Below are 23,456 nucleotides of genomic sequence, written 5' to 3'. Positions count from 1 at the left end.
ATGATATCATTTTCTCCATTAAATATTAATACCCAAGGCTGACAAATATTTTCTTTATGTTGCTTCTGGGTAGGAAAAATGGTCTGTGAAATGTAATATAAAGGCTGTCTCATGAGAATGTAATATGAAGGCTATCTCATGAAAATTTCCAGGTCATTTAATGAGACTGGATACTTGAAATTGACTCTACCACAGAATGGACAGGCTATGTGGTTATCCCAATGGCCAAGAAAAGAATCACTAAGACTGCACCCTGGTTTAAAAATCCTCTGTAGCTGTATTTTTCATAAATAACATTTAAGAGAAAGTAAGCTGGTGTAAGTGTGTCCAGATTCTTTTCTTTCATCCATTATGAGCACACAAGTTAATGTCTTGAGTCCTAACAGCCTTCTTTCTCCTGCTCCACATCTGTGTAGCAAGGCCATCAACCTGTCCTATTTGTCAGAGGAAAGGCGTGAACCAAAAGCCACGTCAGGAAGGGCACAGAACCCTCGAGATGCTGAACAGTATTTATTTAGGGGTTGCTGTTCCATCAAACTAATGACAGGACTCAAGAAGAGTCATTCACTCTTGACTTTCTAATACTGTTTACAGACTTTTGGAAGAAGCTCACCCAAACTGAATAAAAGAGGAAATAGGAAAAGGAGGACTGGTGCCTTCACTTGAAATCCAAGAAAAATAAGCCTGGGGCCGAAACTGGCACCACCCAAACAGTGACATAATCATAGAACAATGTTCCACGTTCCACTTTAGAGGCAACAGATATTTGCAGCTGTAACATTTTGTAAAAGTGTCACAATCCCCTATTCTAAGTTTGAGACTTTCCAAACCTTCTGAAGAACTTTACTGAGTGGTTCTCAGCACAGCTGGGGGAATGTACTGTGGCTGGTGCCCTACTTTCTCACGTCCCCCCCATGGACATTCATGCTGTCCACTCTACCTCTGGCCTGGAGTCACCTCCAGCTTTCCTGGGCTTCCCTCTCTCTCCCCTGGTCTCGAAAAGGGCTTCACTGTTATTATTTATGTGCGAACCACCTACGTGCTCACTTGTGTCGAGAGCGTCATAATCCTGTATTTAAACTCTTTTCTCCCCTGTATTCCTCAAACCACTGTGAGCTTCTTGAGGCAACTATTGTACCTTTAATCCTTGTATAACCAGTCGAGTATCTAGCGTTTAATCCACCCACTAATCGACTGAGTCAGAGGAAAAAGCAAGCATCTTTCGGTAAAATAGTATAACTTAAATAAAGAAAAAATTATTTTTACCTTCATGATTTAAAAAACAAAATGTGATGGTTAAAACAGCCCTGTGTGAGTTCAGAAGTTATCTATTAACCTTTTATAAAGGTTTTGAGCATGGCTCATTTTAAAAATGGCATTTATTGGGCACAGAGAGAATACCACCAACTTGGAATAGCAACAGCTCTGCTTCGTATTCTATTAGCTGTGTAAATATAGCTACTTGTGGTCTGCAAAATTCGTGTGGGAAAGTGGGAACGTCAAAAGCAAAACTGCATCAGATCAAACACTAGTACTTAGGCAGGAACTTAGGTTCATGGTCTCTTTTTCTTAAAAATCTGGGAACTGCTGGTGAATAGCAGGAAAAGAAATAAGTGAAAACAATGAAGTGTTTGGTTCAATAATACTTTTCACGAAAGCTAAATCTTTCATTTAACATTCATTGTTTAGCAAGGAAATAAAGTCTAGTGTGAAATGGGGAAGTGGGATGGGGAGGGGGGAAGGGGTGGAGGGAAAGTAACTGATGTCTAAAACTCTGGCAGCTTAGGAAAAATGGACAGAACACCTGTCAGAGTCCTTACTGAACAGAGCTCTGCTGATTTTCTGTTTTCACACTGGAACTTATTTAATACTTGATACAGAAAATGACTACTGAGAAAGGAAGCAAAGACTTACAAATGCCTTCTTATTAGACCATTTCTAGGCACTGTGAAGTTCTTGAAAGTTCCTTAAGTACAGTGTGCTAATGGGAATTTCCTTGGTGATATATTTGCTTATGTAGAGTTTATTCAGGAAGGTGGCTGGACATTTCCAGGCTTCCTTGGTTTACTATGTCTTTTGGTCCTCAGAATTCCCTTGGCTAATCTCCCTCTAGTCTACCGAAGTAGACACTGAGAAATTCTTTCTGAAGTGTTCTCAGCCTAAATCTTTTAAAAATGATTTTAAGGTGAATTCAAGGCTAAATATGTATATTGCCATTGGTTAGCTAAAGGAATTTAAAGGAAAAAAAAGTTTATTACACAATACTTTGGTGTCAAACCTATAGAAAATGGTCACCTGTTACCCAGTTGTTCAGGTTTGTATTGTCTCTGGGAGAATTAATGAGATATAATATTCTGGGCTCCTAGGAAAATAAACACTAATGGATGCCAGAATGTGCTTCAATTTGAGAAGGCCACGTCCTCCATCTCATTAAGACAGGTTGAATTTTGCAGCAAACTATTATAAGGCTGGTCTACATATTAGTATATGAACCTTAGAAATTCAACAGCTCAAACAAATCCTGATTATCATGACTATTTGAAATTGCTTCGTGATTCCTGTTAATGCTGAGGCATACATTCCAAAGGAATGTTTAAAAAGAAAGATATGAGAAAAGCAAATCAGTACACGAGAAAAAAAATGAAAATTGTGTTTGGTTTGCAATGATCACAAAGGATTTTCAAGATACTAAAACTGAAAAAAGGATTTCCTATTCTCTTACGTATGTCTTTTGGTTTATAGAATTTGTTAAATTACCACCTTGGGAATTCAGATTAGCGCAGAGTAACCTTTTCCCCAAACTGTGAAAAGTCTAAAATTGAGACAACTATTCTTTTTTCTGCTTAGAAGAAGGTGCTGAATGTTATTTCATCTTCCTGACATTTCTGGGAAGTAAATACTGTTGTCTTTATTAGAGAATGAAACTGAGGCTCAGAGATGTCACATAACTTGTCCAATCAAGTGACACGTCAAGTAGGAGTCAGATTTAGGATTCATACCCAGGAAATTCAAAGCCCCTGTGATTACAAAACACAGGCCACATATATTAAAATATTTAAACTACTTATTATTCATTGCCATAAAACTGCTATCTTGAAACTCTACTCCAATATCTGAGCTATGGCTGAGAAACGTCATAGCTGTGCCATCACCATCCTGTAGAGGAGAAGCTACATAACAGGGAGTTTGGATTATCGGGAATTTGGGGACACTCTTGCAAGTTTTTTTTTTTATCTGAAGACTAAGGAACATCTGTCTTGTACTTTGGGCAGATCTCAGACTCAGGTATTAATAAGCAGGTCAGTAAACCCAAATTCTCTGCTAGGCACAGTGGAGACAGTGACCTCCTTAACGTGTCTCTGGGTAACTGTGGGCTGGACTTTCACAAAGCTCTTCACTAACCATGGGGCTGTCAAATGTGAGGTCAGGGGAGTTTGAAGACTTCTGGGAACAGAGACTTAAAAAGTTCCCTGGCACTGCCAAATTTACCTACAGAGACTAACCTTTTGATCTATGGAGTAAGATAGCTACTCTAAATTTCTGTTATTAAAATGAACTCTCTGAAGGCAGACCTGTTTCCAGTTTCTTTTTGTAACCTAGGACTTAAAACTGGGACAGGCAGTAGGTACCCCCCCAAATGTCTGTGGCACAGATCAACCTACAACTTTTTATTTACAACCTACAACTTCTTATTTACTATGTTCTGGTTGCCCTTTGACTTTACATTATAACAAAAACTTCACATTACTAGAACAATTTTGTGGACCTCATTTTTATGGCTCTATGTTACTCACCGGTATGACTTTGCAGTTATTGACTTAACATTCTCTTATTGTTTAAACAGATTTTTTTCAAGTTTTTCCTATGATAAATAACATTTTGGTACATACTTCTGTGCATACTACACTTTGCACTTTCTATTTGACCTGAATTTTTCATGACTTCTTAGTTGTCTTTTTGAAGGTGAGGTTTTGTTGCGCTGTATGCTTTGCAGAGGAAAAAAGAAAAGGTTACCTTATTGCTCAAGTTCACATTAGCATTTCTGCTGAGGAGCAGTGACACCATGTCCACATGTCCTTCCTGAGCTGCAAGATGGACAGAAGCAATTCCTTGCCGGGTAACTGCGTTTGCATCAGCACCATATTCCAGCAGAGTTGTCGCTATGTCCATCTGGTTCTTTTTGGCAGCGATGTGCAGTGGTGTATAACCATTCTGTCAACACAAATCACTTGGTCACATGCCCAGTCACAAGATAAAAATGTGTGCAGTGCATTTTCAAATAGTATGCTTCCCTTTCTAGTGATCTTCTTTGACGGTTTAAAAAAATCATTAGCAAGTAAGCAAACACTGAGAAATCAAGAAGTGCTATTAACATAGTGCCCTCATGTCTCCCACATTCCTAAATAGGGAAAACGTACTATAGAGAGTTTAATGCAAAAGAGTCAGAGTACCAGTGGTTTTACAAACGGATGGTAGCACTCCCTAGCACAGGTAGTTCTGTTAGTAGGTGCTCAATAATTACTTGCCATATATATCAGGAATGAGAGGAAACCCAACTAGGAAACAAACAAATGGTACCACCAGGGCAGGTTCAGAGCCATTATTCAACTTTTAAAATCCCTTTACTAGCCTATTGCTTACAAGTTGAAATTTTAAATTTTCATGGTAGTCAAGATACTGTAATCTACTCCCATTTGCCATTCTGATTGCCTCTTTTATGAAACTCCAGTCATGCTTCAGCTAGACTGGTCCCCAAACAACATATGGCTCATGTTTCTGTCTTGCCTTACTCTACCAAGAATGCTTTTCTCCAACATGCCCTTGGGACCAGCATCTTTCATTGGAAGGTTCAGCTCAAGGGTCACACCCCCATGAAATGTTTCACCTCCCCTTCCACTCTTACACCTGCCCCTCACTTGGCTGACTCCAATCAAAATCCCGGAGATGTTTAGTGGCACTCTTCTTCATATATCTGTCTCCTCCTACTAAAATGCAAATTTGTTAAGGGAAAGTATTGTGCCACATTTGTCTTTGTATCTCTAGAGCCTGGCAATGACTGGCAAATCCTTAGATTTGAGTCAAGCTTACTAGAGCTTTCAGAACATCCTGGGATCCTTCTCTTGGTTGACCTCTGGTGCTCAGAGGTGGAAGGAACCAAAATTCCGTTGACAAATTGTTAATAAGCTGCCTCAGGAGCCCTCAGAGTCCTCTGTCCTAAGAAAAAAGGTCCCCTGCCTTAGAGAACCCTGTCCTGACTCACAGTCATTTAAGAGGAATGCAAAATTACATTTTGACATAGGCCTGAATCTAATTACATAAAAAATGCCAATGAAAAACTAGAATTTTTTTTTTTTGGTATAGACAAGAGGATTTAGAGAAAGAAAATAGAAAGAAAAAAGAATAATTAGAATTTATAAAATACAAATAGGATTTATATTTGGGAATATGATCCAAATCTGGACAACAGATCAGTCACAATCTTTCCAAGCCCTAAGGATGGGTCAGAAACAACTCAGAGGGCAGTGGGGGGCTACTGGTCGACCAGCCTACTGTAATTAACCCTCATGTTTATGTCAGTGGTATGTTCTTACTGTGACAGCATTTCTCACTTGACAAACATTCTTTCTATAATTGATTCTAGAAGATTTAAGGTTGTTTGATATAAACTGAAGAAAGTGGAAATGCCACTTCCAGACTCTCTGAAACCAGCCTCTGCCGAACAGGATGGGCCAGGGTAGAAGATTTTATACTCCTATTTTTAGTTTTGACCTATTGCCATCTGGAAACCCCAGCTGACCTCAGAAGCATTTGGCCCTCTGCTCAGACACACCCTAAAGAGATCATCTTCAGAGCCAAATGCAGATCTTTGGACTGAGCCCAACTCTACAGTGAGTGACAGGAGGGTGTGAGCTGTTTTACTACCATCCCCGCCCCTGAAAAAAAGGGAAAATTCACAAAGCAGTGGTAGGAAACCTGATTAGTCAAGACTCTTAACACGAGATAATTAGAGTGGTAAAGGCAAGATAAAGTCAGAGCGCAGCTTCTAATCATGCATCTTATCAGTCAATAACTTCTCAACCTCTAAAGGTAAGTCAATATCCTCTGAGATGTGACAATCCTCTTGATTACTTTTAATTCCACCAAGAAATCATTAATTCTTAAAAAACAGAGAAGCTCTGACATCTCTGTAATGCATGCCAATTCCAGACAAGTTACTCATTATTACTGAGGGGTTTATTCTGAGCTCCTTACCTGAGATACAAAGGAAACTATAAAGCAAGGGAAAAACAATTTAGGGTATTATTTTAGAATGGCTAGTTCATCTCAGAAAGACTTAAGAAATATTTCAAATAATAAACAAGTAGTTTATCTTGAGACCTATAATAAAATTTTCCAAATTTCCTAACTTCTTTCTAATTTCTAGAAAGTTAAAGGAGTCTTACTTGCCATACTAAAGGAGACAGATACATTTATCAGAAGAGACATAAAATAGTGAGAGACTGAACTAGAGAATAATCTCAATCAGTACTTTTTTCCTCTTGATGTAGAGGACAAAGTGCATGCCATGTGTCCTTTTGCATTTCAAGATTAAAAACAAGAGCACATGTAATTTTAAATTATTAAAAGTAATATATTTACACTGTACTTTATATTTTTCCCCCAAACCTTCACAATATCTACTTATCCATGTCAACAGATATACTGCACAGCTTATGAAAGAGAAATCTGACAAATAGTAAGTTAAGGCTCACTAACCCTTCCACAACCTGTGCCCAGGTTATTCCTGAACTCAAGCCAATCCTCTTTCCAGCACAGTGTCCTGCCTCAGGAAACAGATCTGGCTAAAATGGATTAGAGGAGCCCATCTAGTTTTTCAGCACCCTCCTTCCTCTTCCATTAGCTAAAGTCACATCGTGTTTCTAGGGCACATGTGGGTAAGAAACTATGTCCACAATTCTACAAAAGGGAAGAAAGGGCAACAAGAAAGCATCATGTACTCCAAGAAGCAAGGATGTGAATAAGGAAGAGGTAGCATGGAAGGCACAGCTGTCTGTCATATCCATACGCATGCTTAGCTCTGTTGAGTTTTTGTCCCTCCTTTCTCACCACTACCTGAATTCAGAAATGCTGTAGCCTCCCTAGAGGAAAGAAGGCTATTTGCCTACCCTATATCCATTCTCCTTCCTTCCTTAATAAAAGAACCTCTGGTGTTGTGCCCTGCTGAAAACTACATTTCCCAGCTTGCCCTGCAGAAAGAAGTGGCCAATGAGATGTAAGGAGAAATGGCTGGGTGGAGCTTCTGGCAATGCCCTGCTGTCTGACTTTCTTTCTTCTTCTTCTTTTTTATTTTTTTTTTAATGTTGTGTTTTCTCAATCCACCCTACTGGTGATTAGGGTACTTTATACCATGTTATGAGGGCACATTTATCAGTCTGCTTTTCAAATATTACTCTTCTACCTTCTTCCAACCCACTGTTCCTCTTTTGCGATGTCCTATTCAGTTTAAAGAAATCAGAAAAAAATGACAAAACAAATTTAATTTTGTTTGAAAAAGTTTAGTCCCTATGAAAACCCATCCTACCTATATGTGACAGGCCCTCCAAGGGGGCCTGCCTGAACAGTAAGAGCTGCCCCTGTGGGCTAATTGTGTCTGACTTTCTTTACTGCCTGGCAGCCTGAGTGACAACAGCTGGAAGAAAGACCCAAAAAATCACAGGAAATTTTCTTTAACAGTCTGGAAACACTGAACCAGCAACAACACCTGCCTACCTCCAGACTGTTTATGACAAGAGAAAAAATAGAACCTCAACAGTTTAATCCACCGTAGCTAGGTCTTTTTTCTACCAGGTGAACCAAATCCTAACTGATAGAACTGGCTTTGCGCAGGATCAAAGTCTAGAAAAAGCTCCTGACCAGGACCACGGCCTCAGAAAGTGGGGATGGTTGGACATGTGTCAGACATGGCATTACAGAGACTCTTACGGAGGCAACTGCACTATGGGAATGAGAATGAATGTCCTCTTAGAAAAGCCTGTGTTCAATTGACTGTAAAAGATATGTTGAAGGCTAAAGGGCTGTTAAAGAACTGCTTTTCGACTCTTTGTCAAAGATGTTTTGCAGATTGGGAACCGTGAAGTCTTGTTGGACAAATACGAAGCTGGAAATCAACTACAAATATATCAACGATTGACCTGTTTCAGAGTTATTTGTGGATGAAAAGGTGGATTGGACTCATTTTGTTTCACTTATTTATGACTTTTGTCAATTCTAAACTACTTAGCACTAGTTATGACAAAATTATTACTCTCATGTGAGGAGTGAATAGTTCACTTATTAATTATTTACTGGTTGCCTGCCATGAACCTGAGAGTATTTATAACATAAGAAAAGTGGCCCAGGCTTAAAGGGATATGAAAATAAACAAATGAAATGGACAACTATTAAATTTCATTGTAAATTTTTCTCATTTTAAAACTTGTGGTAAAATATACATTACATAAAACTTACCATTTAAGTGTACAGTCAATGGCATGAAGTACATTCACAATGTTCTCTGTTCATTACCACCATCCATCTCTAAACTGAAACTCTACCCATTCAACACTAACTCCCCATTCTTTCCTTCCCTCAGCCCCTGGCAACGAGTATTCTACATTGTGTCTCCACATGAAATCATACAGTATTTGTCCTTTGATATGCCTGGCTTATTTCATTCAGCATAGTATCTCTGAGGTTCATTCATGTCGTAGCATGTGTCAGAATTCCCTTCCTTCTTAAGACTGAATAATATTCCATTGCATGTATAGACCACATTTGGTTTATCCATTCATGCTTCCATGGACACTTGGGTTGCTTCTACACTTTGGCTATTGTGAATAATGCTGCTATTCATTTTTTTTTTTTTTAATAAATTTTTTCAAAAGTCAAGGGATGGCTTTACGATAGAAAGAATGTCACGGCTAGAAATTATGGGAAAAAGCCGCTCTTAGATGAAAAGCAAGTTTGGGGGCTTGATTTTGAATTGTACATTTCACTGGGTACAATTCTGAAGACGATGGGGCAGGAGACGATTGAGAAATACAGGGAAAAAGGTTCTGAAGAGAAATAACTTTCAAAGATCACATACTCTCTAAATGGAGAAAGTACCTGAAAACTTTATCTCTGAAAGTATGCAAAGTAATTTAGAATAGCCCAAATTCTTTGATTTGTGTGTACAAGAGATTTGATCTAAACACTAAGTTTAAAGGAGAACACTATAGCTGCCCCCAAATGGAAGAGCTAAACAAATATAAAAAGCCAGAGGGATGCTAAAAGTTCCTTCAACCGACAGTATTTAGGAAAAGCATGGGATAGCATTTAAATTGTGCTCTGTATCATTCCAGCGTTCTCTGATCATAGCTACCTGCTCAACAATAGCGAACTCATTAAACTAACAGCACTATGCTAACCTATCTTTAAATAAACTCTTTATGATTTGCTTCTCAAGTCAGAATACCAGAGTCATAAGAAAGCCATGCACTCTAAGTATCTCTTTTCTGAGAAATCTCTGTTATCTACCGGTCAAAAATGACCTAACAATAAGAATAAAGATTCTCCTACTGTATAGCACAGGGAACTATATTCTATATGCTGTGAGGAACCATAATGGAAAAGAATATGAAAAAGAATGTATATATCTGTATAACTGATTCATTTTGCTGTACAGCAGAAATTAACACAACATTGTAAGTCAACTATACTTCAATAACATAAATTTAAAAAAAAGAATAAAGATTCTCCTTAGCAATAATAACAACACATGAGCAAAACCTCCCAATTTATTTTATTAAGCACACATCAACCACTTGAAGGCAATGTTTTATGGCCAGGAAAACGTAACACATATTTTATAACTTTGACAAATGAGAACTTTCTTACTCCCTCTGGCTGTTCTTATGTTTTTAGTCTGGCTAAAGAGGACTTCAACTTTTTTTCCTGGATTTTCCCCAGGCTCCAGGATGTCCTGGATTTTCAAGGAATATCCATGGACAAGTAAACATTTATTGAGCATCTACCACAGAAGTTGACTAAATAGCTGAAGACACAGATTTCCTCAGGCACTTATATTTCCATGATCTTTAAGTGATGCCTAAACTAGGAGGGTGATACAGATGAAGCCAAAGTAAATATACATATAGAGACTGCCCCTCAGTCTCCTCATGCTGTCAAGTTACAGGTACCTTTGCAGCCGCGTGGGGTGAGGCTCCTTGGTCCAGAAGCAGAAGGGCCACCTTCTGATTATCGTAATGTGCAGCTACATGCAGTGGAGTTAGCCCGCTCTGAAAACACGTGCAGAAACAACAACCAGTGTCAAAGTGCCTTAACGTCAGAGGCCTAGATTTAGGAGATGGGATTAGATTGGATACAACACACAGTGTAGTTTACATTCCAGTTTCCACAACACTTGGACCCCAGCTTTCACCTCCTATTTGTGCAGTGATCTTCATCCTATGAGACTTAAATATGGATTAGTTATAACTTAGGTGGCTGTTGGTGAATGTTAGCAAGTGCCTGTTTTTTGTTATCATGGGAGTGGCCTGTTACAGGTTGGCCGATGACCCCATACCTTCCCAGCAGCATCTGGAGATGCACTTTTCTGTAGCAGGAGACTGGCTACTTCAAGCTTCCCATATTTTGCTGCCACATGAAGGGGAGTAAATCCTTTCTGAAAAGATAAACAGAAAAATAATGAATAATAGAAATGATACAAAGACACTAATCCTGGGACTAGTCAGGTATCTGACAAGGATGAAGTTGGAAAGCTGGATCTGGGGCTTATTCCAGGGCCATTTGGGGATTTCACATTGTGGGAAGAATAGGTTATAGGGTCCAGGCCCAATTTGGATTTGGAGGGCTTGGAAAAATCTAGGACAAGTCTGGACCTCCCATAACCTCCCACATCATCAGATTGGAGCCTTTCTCTTCCCCTTTCTCTATTGCCACACGCATACACACGTCTGTATGTATGACCCAGTCCTTAGGGGTAGGAGTCAGAGATTCTCACACTTTAGCTGAACTGAACTGAACAATAACACAGGGTTCTATCTCAATAAATAGGCGAGACTTGGATACTGAGAGTTGAGCAACTCCTTCTTCTTGCTTCCAACTCTTACAGGGATCTGGGTATCAACCGGTCAGTCACCATGCACAGCTAGGGCCCCACGCACAAGGCAGGGATTAGAGGGTCATCAACATATTTGACCCCATGGGACGATAGCCAGTTAGAGGCAGTGGGCAGCTCGTATGGTGGAAGGGCTGGGACACTCAAAACCCCATCACCCATTCCTCTGTTTCACATGTTAAATGAGATCCAGGAACTTGCATGTCTACTGAAGAGCGTGAAGAGTCACAGGGGGTGAATTTTGAGAAAGTCATCATTTGTTCAGATAGTTTTCCAAGTATTTGTAATCACTGTAATTATCTTCTGCATTGATTACACATTAATGCTTCTTCTCTACATCTAAAAAAGGGTGTAACACCAATTTCTAGCTTTCTAAGACATGCCATGGGCCAATTCGTCTTGCTATCACACTTGCTAGTTTACGTAGGATCAAAGAAAAATGAGCTCTATATTTTGCATTCTGCACTTGAAAAGCAACTGTGTGGTGGGTTATTACTATAAGGCATCTGAGCTGAGATGAAAGAAAAACAAACCTATAAATCAGAAAAGAAAACCACAACAACAAAAAAAGCAGCAACAACAACAAACCAAGAAAAAGCCACCTCCTGCTTTGAAAATATTATAAAAGCATTAACCAACTGAGCTTTGATAATGTGGTTTGTATACCTGGCCTCAGCAAGAGAAATCTGTGGCTGTGTTTTTAAAGCACCCTTTAAATCTATCAAATAACTTGCAAGAAATATCTGACTCCAGACATCAATAAGGTTTCATTAGAAGATAATGTACTGAGAAATGTAAGACATAACACACACACCAAATCACCCTGCCCCACCCCAGGGCTCTGCTGGCCATGTTAATCCTGGGATCCAAGTACAGCTGCTGTTGTACAGCTTTTGTACCTATTACCATGTAATAGGAAACTGTAAAGAGAATGTTTTTTGGGGGACACAGCAGCAGTCTAAGGCTGGCTTTCATACCTTTGTTGTTATGGATAAAGATGCGCCATGATCCAAAAGGAATGCGGCTACGTCCTCATGCCCCTCTCGGGCTGCAAGGTGCAGTGGGGTGTACCCAGAAGTCGTGGCTGCATTTGGAGATGCTCCTTGCTGCAACAGCTGCTGTACTATATCTGCTTTCCCCAATCGGGCAGAAATGTGGAGTGGGGTTTGGTCATCCTATAGGACAAGGTAAAAATGCAGGGCTGATGAGCTGAGAAAACAATGGTGCCACTGCGAAAAATACAGGAAACTTCACTGTTTGGTATCAGAGGCTACATTCAACTCTTTGATTCAATACTAAAAAGAACCTCATTTATCTTCTTTAAGTTTCAGAAAGGTGGGGATGGCAGATCGAAGCACCTTAAATACCCTTTGAGTAACCTATTAGCGTGAGAATTGTGAAAGGCAGTTCTATCCAGAAATTATCCCCATTCCCTCCTGCTATACTTTATCAATTTTTAAACCTCTGATGACTCCTTTTTGGGGGAGATAACGGAATGTATCCTGGGAAAACGGAAATACCTGGGAGGGATATTATACCTCCACCAGTTCTCATGTACTCATATGTAATGAATTATTTTATTGGTGCTGCCTTCCCACAGTCAAAAGTGGGAGGAGGGGAGGGGGCAGTATAGGATGGTTGAGGAAGGCTCCCAGCTAAGAGGGCTGATGGGGACTGACAGCCAGCCCACCCTCTGCTTGCCGAGCTCTCATCCAGGCTGCATCTGCCTGGAGTGGAAGGCACCTTATTACAGTTCACCCAAGGACACAAGGCACTCCTAAGTCCTGCACCCTGAGGGCCTTAGCCCCACGTTGGAGGGGTATCTTTTCCTTGTTTGCCCAAAGATGCCTTCTGGAGAGAAATCCCCTACCGGGATGTGAAGAAGTCCAGGTAAACACTTTATGTAGGGCAAGTAGAGAGAAGAGGCTGGAGCACAGGACACTGCTTTGCAAAGGGAAGTAAGATGACGGTCAAGATCAAAGCAAGAGGGTCTATGTAACTAGTAGGAAGTGTGAGAAGTTAGGGGAGATGCCACAAGGAAGAAGAGAAATACTGAAAATAGAAAGAGATAGTTGCCAAAGAAAAATCTCATACAACTCTGCTACTGCCTCCACCACCGCTAAACATCAACTGCACATGGGCATGCCCCAAGCATTCTACCTGCATTAATTCATTCATCATTACAGCAATCCTATCTATTACAACTGTCATTATTCCCATTTTCTATATGAGGAAACTAGAAAAGGGAATGTGGCACAGAGATGTTAGTTAACCTGCCCAGTGTTACTCAGGTAGTACATGATGGACAAAGATTTGAACCCAGGCAGTCTGGCTATGGAAGTCAGGCTCTTAACAATGATACGTACTATCTCTTTAATGAGATAACTATACATCTTATGGTCAATTTCAGCTTGTGGGTGAAACCATTTCCTAGACGAAATGCTTCATATGTAACAACACTCAAAAATGTGAGGTTTCTTGTAATGCTAGAGTACAGCCTCTCTTAACCAATCTACTTAACTGATTAACCAACATCCTCTAGATCAGGGGTCAGAACAGTAAAATCCAGGGGCCAAATCCAGCTGCCACCTGTGTTTGTAAATAAAGTTTTATTGGAACACAGTCATGTCCATTTGCTGATGTATTAAATCATGCACTCTCTATTGCTGTTTTCACTCTGTAACAACAGAGTTGAGAGACTGTGGGCAAAGACTGCATCCTGTGAAGCCTAAAATATTTATGATCGGGCCCTTTACAGAAAAAGTTTGCTGAGCTTTGTTTCTAGGTCCTCTGTAAAATCTACCAGCTGGCACCACGATACACCAGACACTCAAGGTTTATAGTCTGCTGGCTAGAATGTTACCACTACCTTTGTACCCACCTGTGGATTCTATGTTTACAAAGACCTAGTTGTGTTTGTTCCCACACTAGTATGTTTATACTAGTACTTTTCTAGTTTGTACTATATTTACAATAATTATATAATTATATAATATGTTAACAGGTAAAATACGAGTACGAAAGGAAAGGCTTTAAGAACACTAAGTTAAAAGCCTTGGAGAGCCTTGGTAGAAGTCGATAAAAACCAACTATGGTCAAACTACATATGGGTAGGAGAGCTGAATAGACTGGGGGAAAATTATAAAAGTTGAAAAATATCCTGTACTCAAACTGCTTTGCAAGTGCCTCAGTTTTCTCTCCATTTAACCCTAAACTAGAAACTACAAAGTATGTAATTAAATGACAAATAAATGTACATTTGTATATGGAAGGGCTAAAATTAAATGGTTGAGGTATTTACATATCTATTTACGATTCTTGACCTAAACTGCCATTAAAAAAAAAAAATTGGTAAATAAATTATAGTTTATTCATGCACTGAAAAAAAATCATTAAAAAAAGCTAAACATCAATACATAAACAAACAAGAAATTTTAAACTGCCATTTTGATAACCAGACCAACTACCATCAAGATAGTGACAGATAGTGAGTTTCTTCTGGAGGGTAAATGCCAGGCAGAGAATGATGCATTCCAACTCAGCCCCTGGACTTCCCCAGCTGTCCAGTGGTTAAGGCTCCACCTTCCAATGCAGGGAGCGTGGGTTCGACCCCTGGTCTGGGAACTAAGATCCCACATGCCGCGAGGTGCGGCCAAAAATAAACAAACAAACAAACAAGCTCATCCCAGATGTTCTTCTATATTCTATGTCCCATGAACAACTCTGACCAAGTCTCAGGGTTTATGGTTTCACAACTTGCAGAGAAAAAGTTCAAACTCCCTTTTTCCTTTTGTGGCTCTGACAGCTGACATCTAGGTCAACCAAAAGAACTCAATTATGCTTCCAAACTGTGCTTGTTTTAGAAGCTTTGTGCATGAGCCCTTCTCCATAGAGTGCAAACAACTCTGGGCCAATTCTAGGTTTGTTTCCTAAGCCATTAGGGACGAGCAATGTGCCAAGGACACAAAGTTCTTTTGGGCACAAAGTTCTTGTTCTATTTCATTTTGTTAAATAATTGAGTAGATACACATGCAGGGAAGGGATGTTTTCAATATCCCTTGGGTAGAGACTTTTGTCACTGGTGGTGGTTCATTACTTTAAAAGAATGATCCTGGAAGAAAGCACGCCTATGTTTAAAGGTTTTATTAAAATCATTTCTTCTCTCGGCAGCAAACACTTCCACGCTCGGCACATACCTTAGCTTTAGCTTCTACCTGAGCTCCGTCTTGCACCAGATACCGCACGACTTCGGCCTGGCCGGACCGAGCTGCCATGTGCAGCGCTGTTTCTCCTCTCTGGGGAACAGGAGCCAAGGTAACTTAACGGCAGCTCTAAAGAAGCCTGGCCTATTTTCTTTGCATAAAGTTGATGATGGAGGGTTTTGTTTTTTTTTTTTAAATAAAAAGTAGTTCCAAGCACTTCCTTATTGAAAATAGGAAAGATAGGAAATGAAATACACGAGAATTTCCCAGGAACCTGGTCCATGATGGAAGACATCAGTGTAAGCCCAGAGAGCATGGCAGGATCAGAAGCATGCTCAATAATCTACAATGTAGCCTCACTGGGGGTTCAAAGGTAAATGCTATGGAGCCAAGCAGGAGGGTAGGTGAGTGAAGAGGGCAGATGCGGAGTGCGCCTGGAGACAGGCCAGGCCTTATCCTGGCCGAGGGAGGCGCTGCTAGCTGGCATCAGCAAGCTACTTCAGTAACGCTCTGGGATGCCAGCTGCATCATGCCATACCTTCCTATTTTTCAAAAACAGCGGCAGTCTGGGTATTTGTGTATATTTCTAGAATGTTGGTCAAAAAATCAGAGTTCAAAACAAAAGAAAACCAAAAATGCTGCACAGGCAACACAAAACACACCCAAGGGCCACACCTGGCTTGCCCTTGGTTTGCATTTCCTGCTTTATCTCAACAGGTCATTATCCTTTTGGGCATTATCCCAAGGGGTTATTTTCTTTGCCACTGGACATCCCCCGCCTCTGCTGCTTTTCACCAAATGGACTTTAATTCAGATGATCTCTTCGTTTATTTAATAATAAAAAAAAAAGGAAAACAACATAGAAAACACATATGGATCGAAATGTAAAAAGTAATAAAAATCAAATATATTCTCCCCTACGCAAGTGATGCCCACCTTTTTTTTTATTATTATTATTATTTTTAAAGTTATATATATTTATTTATTTATGGCTACATTGGGTCTTCGTTGCTGCACGTGGGCTTCCTCTAGTTGCGGCGAGCAGTGGCTACTCTTCGTTGTGGTGCACGGGCTTCTCATTGCGGTGGCTTGTCTTGTTGCAGAGCATGGTCTCTAGGCGCACGGGCTTCAGTAGTTGTGGCACGTGGGCTTCAGTAGTTGTGGCACGTGGGCTTCAGTAGTTGTGGCTCGCGGGCTCTAGAGCGCAGGCTCAGTAGTTGTGGCGCACGGGCTTAGTTGCTCCACGGCATGTGGGATCTTCCCGGACCAGGGCTCGAACCCATGTCCCCTGCATTAGCAGGTGGATTCTTAACCACTGCGCCACCAGGGAAGTCCCGATGCCCACCTTTAAATTACTTTGTATAGATATTGCTTTGCTTTATAGGGCATCCACCTCCATGGAAGGATATGCAGAGATACAGTTCACACGAAACTTGTTGCTGTGTTTCCTGGAAAGGTGCTGAGGATGTAGGTGACCATGTTACCCAGTGTTTCCTTTGTAAAGGAAAACCTTCTCTCCTGGCGTTAGGACCAGGGAAGAGTGCATTTCAGCTGAGAGCTGGTCTGACTCAAGCTGCTGGAAGACATAGAGCCTTCTGGGGGCCTACCCTCAGGGTGAGGACGCAGGACCATATGGTTTGCCCTTTCTGTGACAGAATGTTCCTCGTTTTATTTTTATTTCTTTGGTGCTCATGAGCCCAACTAGTGTTCTTATGCTTGTGGTCTGGGGTGCTAAGATTGTTATGCTGCTAAACTTAAAATTCTGTAAAACAATGTCAAAGGCCACATGCAGATCGAGGGTGATAAGTTACTCCTCTGACATTTACTATGAAGTGAGTCTCGTGGTTCTGAAGAGCAATGCTTAGTGTGGGAAAACAACAACATCCAATAATGAACTGAGTTCCATGGGTTTGCGATAACATTGTCGAGCACGCTGAAGAGAAATTACTTTGAAGTTACTTGAAATCACAATAAGGAGAGTGTTGGAACCACCTTCTCAACATGCAACACTTATTTTTTAAAAAAATTTTATTCAAGTATAGTTGATTTACAATGTTGTGTTAATTTCTGCTATATAGCAAAGTGACTCAGTTATACATATATATATTCATTTTCATATTCTTTTCCATTATGGTTTATCACAGGATATTGAATATAGTTCCCTGTGCTATACAGTAGGGCCTTGTTGTTTATCCATCCTATATATAATAGTTTGCATCTGCTTATCCCAAACTCCCAATCCATTCCTCCCCCAACCCCCTCCCCCTTGGCAACCACAAGTCTGTTCTCTATGTCTGTGAGTCTGCTTCTGTTTTGTAGATAAGTTCATTTGTGTCCCATTTTAGATTCCACATATAAGTGATGTCATACAGCATTTTTCTTTCTCTTTCTGACTTACTTTGCTTAGTATGATAATCTCTAGGTCCATCGTGCATGCAACATGCTTCTGTTGAAAAAAAAACCTCTCCCCGCCCACAAAACTTTATTTTTTAAAGCATAATATTCAGTAGTAATATACACAGTCCCTAAGTCTTAGCAATTTGTGACCAGCTAGTGATCGAATGGATCTTGCCTTTGAAATAAAAGGAAACCACAGGTATTTTCAAAATTCTGCCCTTTTAAGTACTCAAGTTAAATGGGAATTAATTTACCTATAACAAAAATAAGTAGATTGAGAGCAGTCGTTTCCAGTTTCATAAATGCTCACAATTCGACCTACTTTGTTCAAAGGATACTTACCACGTTGGTGGTATTTGGTGAGGCTCCACGATGCATTAGTTGTGACACGATATTTACATGCCCCATGAAGGCAGCAACATGGATTGGGGTAAGGCCCGACTGGGGAAAAAAGAGGGAAACGTCAGTTTGTTGGCTTATTTTAAAAAGGGTTTGTCTGCCTGCCTGCCTGCCTACCTGCCATCCATCCATCCAGGCTAAGATAACCAATTTATTGATCAGATCAGAGAACATCAAGACATCACCATTACGTCATAGATTCTATAAGGCAAACGTATCAATATTCAGTATTTCTCTAAAGCACGTTCCGTGATTATGAAAGGCCTATGTCATAACCATTAAAGAAGAAAGATTCATTTCACACATTTTATATAGCTCTATAAAAAATATTTACAGAAATACCTTGAAGGTTTTTTCCCCTCTGCTACTAAGCCTTCCTTATCCATATGACTGTGTGTGTGTGTGTGTGTGTGTGTGTGTGTGTCTGTGTGTGGAGGGGGGACACTTGTGTGATTACATACACAATAGCAAAAAGTCAACTTTTATTTCAGATCCTATTCTGGCCTTTTAATAAGGACTCCCATGCTCTCAGAATCACTGATTATATTACACGTGAAAGAGCAGGGTAGGAACACAAAGCCATCCCTCTAAGAAATGAGCAGATCAGCATTAACTGTCCCAATCATTTAAATTTTTATCTTTCTGCATATTATAAATTAAGGTGATATAATTAAGGCAAATAGAACAATGGTCACTAGACTAGACCTTAATTTTCATGTGTGCTTCAAAGTCCTCTTCACACACACACCCCCCCCCAACCACTGGTGCTTCTTGCATAAAATGATTTCATTTTCAATTTTTCAGAATTTAATCCCACTTATACCATGAACATCATAATTTGGAAAAAAAAAACTTAATATGGCTAGAAAAAGCTGAGAGAGAAGGAGACAACTAATTTCAACAGAAATTTGAGTAATGTCAAAAAATATGTTAAAGGAATTCTATACAATGAAAGTAAGATAGAAGACAGAAGAGGTAGAATTTTGGTTGCCCAGACTTCAAATAGTGGGAACTCAGGAAAACAAGGGCAAGGAGAATTTTGTTATAATTCGGCACCTTTTCCCATCAGCAGGGGGAGTTGTTAGGACATGGTCTGCACCGCCTTTCCAAGGGAGTACAGGGCTGGCAGTGGAAGCGTCTCATCACAGGCTGGCATCTCTGGACACTTATTCAGACGCCAGTGAAAAACCTTTTATTTCAGAGCCCGCTTTGATCTTTAAAAAGGGCTGCCGCGCACTGAGAATAAACTTACTATTTTATAATGAAAATAACTGGGTGCCTGCCAGGAAGCCAGAAGACTCAGAAAACAGCGAATCGGTATTAATATTTTCTATCATTTAGTATTTCGAAGTTGTAAGTGTTAGAAATCAAGGCAAATACTTCATTTGCAGATGAGAAACTGAGGCAGAGCAACAATGACTGGACTAGACCTTAGTGTTTACGTTAGCTTCAAATCCTAGAGTCTTCATGGCTGCATTCAACAAAACTTTACTGAATGATCTACTATGGCATCCACTGTGTTGCGGGTATATTAAGACCAGTAAGACTCTGGCCTGCCTTGGTGGAGCCTGCAGTTTTGGGGCGGGGTGGAGGGGAGTGGCTCGGTCATAAGTAAGCCAGCTGGACAAGACCTTTGACGGAAATATGCACAGGATGTGGTGATGGTCCCAAGGAGGAGCTCCTGGCCCAGGCCAAGGTTTAGGGGAGGATCCCTGGAGAAGGCAGCCCCAGATCTGGTCCTGAAAGACATGCAGGACTAGCCTGGAAAGGGAGGGCCGTGACGCATGGAGGGTGTAGCGATATGGAGTGAACAAAAGGGAGTGCAGCCTAGGGAAGTGGATGCCAGGCTTGGTTTGCGTGTTGCAGGCTCAGCCCTGATCCCAATAAATCGCTTCTCTGAGTTCTATGTCAGTTTGTCTGAAAGAAACCGAGAGCTACCCTTTTACTAACTTCAGCAACTCTGTGTTTCGTTAATTCTGAGTTTTTCCTGAGAGCAATCCTCACTTCATCGGTATGCAGAGGTTATGTTGTGCAGGGGTTCTCAACCGTGGCACACGTGACATTTTGAGCCAGATAATTCTTTGTTGTTGGAGGCTGGGCTGTACACTGTAGAATGTTTAGTAGCATCTCTGGCCTCTGTCCACTAGATGCCAGTAGCACCATCCAGTTGTGACAACTAGAAATACTTCCAGACGTGGCCAAATGCCTCGTGGCGGGCAAAACCACCCCTAAGCGCTGCATTGCAGGATTTGAGAAGCAGTGCATGAATGGATTTCATGTAAATTACGCTTGGAGTGACAGCACCGCCCCCCCCCCCCCCCGCCCCGGTCCCCCCGCCCGCCTTGAGCATGACACATGTGCTTGGGTTATGCTTCTCGTCATGGTGATGTATTTGCTCTCTCCTCCCACTCTCGTCTGCTCTCCTAAGGAATGGCAGCCCCTTGGGTGAAGGGTTCAGAAAGTAGTATGACAACCACACACAGCAAAACTAGCTGGTCGTCAGGGAGGGCACTGGGCCTCTGCCTGCTGAGGCTGTACATGGGGAACCCCAGAAATCCTCCTCTTCTCACCTCGGTTACAGCTTGGATGGATGCACCATGTTTCAGAAGGAGTTCCATTACTTTAATTCGATTCTTCTTGCAGGCAATATGGAGAGGGGTAAAGCCATTCTGCAAGGGAAAAAGACACAGACCTACTGGATTACGTTCCGTTGAGATCTACTCCCACTGCGTATGGTAAAATATCTTTGCAAAAGTGACGTTGTGTAAAGATTTGGAAATGAGCGGCAACAACGAGGGGTTAAACCGAATACAGATTCTTTTCTGGAAGCACAGGTAGTCTACCTGCTCCCAGGAACCCAAGGTGCCCTGCTAATCACGAACAGGAAGCAAATTTTTGTCAGAATCTCCTGGTAGTTAAGGCAAAATGGTCATGCGTCTTCTTAGACTACTTTGGAATTTATTTTCCGAATATGTCCCTCCTCTACCTCATTTCAAACACAGACTAAAAACACCTCGGCCAAAATGTGTCCTCACGGCCAAAACTTCACCACTGCCCATTGTGAGTTCTCCGCTGCATTTAAAAACAACTTCAAGACCTGTTCTGAAATGTTTTTATTTCTTCCAAGTTTTAAGATTCAAGTAGGTGCTTACTCCAAGGAAGCAGAAAGTTAAACAACCCAACATTAGTTGGATCATTTGGTTTAATGTTTAATCTAATAAAAGAACCTGCTTTGTAAACAAATTACTTACCAAACTGTACTGCCCGCTAAGTGAGACAGACCATGGAGCATATTTTTGTCGCCACAGAGAACTACAGAATATCAGGGCCCAGCACACAAGCTTAGGTCAAAGTCACCGCGAGTGCTTCTATGGAGGTTTTGAGACCATTTACCAGGCCGTAGTCCATCCGGGGGTGACTGTCTACAACCCCCAGAGCCTCCTAATGTTGTGAAATCTTCAGTCAGAGGAAAACGAGGATGAGAGCCCACACCCTGTTGTAAGGCTTTTTTTCTTGTGTGGAAAAATAAGTCATGACTGCTCATTTCTTTTCCTCCCTTCTCAGAATTCAAAGATTATGTTTGATATCTTGAGCCAGTCAACAGCTCTTAAAATGCTGCTCCAGGAAAAGCATTTAGAATTACGATGGTGATGGAGCTGCCTGGGGTCTGGAGGGCTCCTCTCTGCCCATCCTTTCCTGCCCACTCCAAATCTCAGGGCCCACAGAGTGCCAGAGGTGACCATATGAGCCGCAAGGGAGCAGAGACCCTTCCTAAAATGGTTGACAAGATGACAGCCTTTACCGCAAAATTGCTAGTAAACGCACACGTTTTCCCTGGCACTTGGTGACATATTTTTTTCCTAAACATGAGTGCTTCTTCTGAACTAAATTTAAACAGCTTACTAACTTGGGACCATTTATTTTTCTAAAGACAACAAACACCATCTCCTTGTGAAAACCACACTAGATAGCAAAGCTCAAGGTTAAAGCAGCATGCCATTCTAGGAGTTAAGACTACAAACTAGACCAAATTTTTCATTCGCATCTTGAGGAAACAATGACAGGTGATATTTCATTACCTTACATGTTTAACATCCTCACGTCGGATTTCTGCTCACAAATTCCTAGACCTTTCATGTTTAAGATGAAGTTTTCTGATCATTCTGCCTCGTATTTTTAGATCTCACAAAAAACTTTTAATTCACAGTTATCACTTTACCTACCAGAAGATAAGTTGACCAGCTCAGTCCTTTTGTACTTGTACGGTCTTTGGGTTTATTTACATAAGAGAATCACGAGTGTGACCATAAAGAAGTTAATGATTTAGCCTCACCAGTCTTGCTTATGTTGGAAATAGAAGGGTTTACAGATTTTCCAGAAGGCCATTTGAAGGTTGACAAGAAGTACACTTTACTTAACTAGACCTTCCATTTTCACATCCTGAAAAGGAACCCCTTTACATGCAGGGGTAGCATGTGGTCAGCAAGACAACACAGGCTGGACCTGTGAGCTAAGCTACTCACCAGGGCTTTGGCGTTGGGGTTAGCTTTCTTGTCCAAGAGAACCTTGGCGACCTTGTAATGGCCACAGTGGGCCGCCACGTGCAGGGCAGTCAGGTAGTCATTGGTGACGTCGTCCACAGGCACGTTATGCTGGAGGAGAAGTTGCACGCAGTTTAAATGATCCCCCTGTGTAGCCATGTGCAGTGGAGACAATCCATTCTGGAACACAGAAGACAAGCGGAGTTTATTGTTTTACCTTTACAAATGTGAATACGCCCAACACAAAATACAGTACAAATGTGAACAGATGAAAACCCTAGATTTGCACACGGAAATACCTTCTCTTTTTAAAAGGTTTTGTGGCAACTGTTTTGAACTGCAGCTACTTTCCAAACCATTCCTCCTACTTCTTATATCAATCAAAAATAAATTTTCAACGATAATTTCTTTTTCTGATTTAAAAAAATAGTGTGAATTGCACTAAGGTCCACTATTGATTGCACTTCCAGTGAATTTGAATTCTTAATATTTAAGACTGAAAATTGGAAATCAACTATACTTCAATAAAAAAAGTACTGATAACAACAAAAGACTGAAAAGGATAAAATAAAGGCAGAAACAGAATGGTATTCACTAGACTGGTTTTTATTTTGTGCTCCTGTGTTATTAATGCTTGATATTGAATATTATATTGATCAATTTTTAGAAAAAAGATCTGAATACAACACATTTCATCTCACATCAATGTAGAAAGGAAAACTTTGCCCTTTTCCATCAATCTGGTGCCCCCATGTG

General features: G+C 40.7%; 1 protein-coding gene across 3 annotated transcripts in view; it reads right to left on the bottom strand.

Moving 5' to 3' along the window:
- Positions 1-23,456, bottom strand: part of ANK3 (ankyrin 3) — a 686,366-nt gene that overhangs the window by 143,165 nt on the left and 519,745 nt on the right. For all 3 annotated transcript variants that reach the window (XM_068547493.1, XM_068547494.1, XM_068547492.1), the window contains 8 exons: positions 22,683-22,880; positions 20,730-20,828; positions 18,103-18,201; positions 15,358-15,456; positions 12,139-12,336; positions 10,607-10,705; positions 10,221-10,319; positions 4,015-4,212 (listed from right to left, as the gene is read on the bottom strand). In XM_068547493.1, the coding sequence (XP_068403594.1) occupies positions 4,015-4,212; positions 10,221-10,319; positions 10,607-10,705; positions 12,139-12,336; positions 15,358-15,456; positions 18,103-18,201; positions 20,730-20,828; positions 22,683-22,880 (1,089 nt within the window). The remainder of the gene's footprint in view (positions 1-4,014; positions 4,213-10,220; positions 10,320-10,606; positions 10,706-12,138; positions 12,337-15,357; positions 15,457-18,102; positions 18,202-20,729; positions 20,829-22,682; positions 22,881-23,456) is intronic.

The sequence above is a fragment of the Eschrichtius robustus genome, chromosome 7, assembly GCF_028021215.1.
Source record: "Eschrichtius robustus isolate mEscRob2 chromosome 7, mEscRob2.pri, whole genome shotgun sequence".
Taxonomy (NCBI): domain Eukaryota; kingdom Metazoa; phylum Chordata; class Mammalia; order Artiodactyla; family Eschrichtiidae; genus Eschrichtius; species Eschrichtius robustus.
Note: the sequence above shows the minus strand (reverse complement) of the source record. Positions and strands in the feature narration are given on the sequence as shown.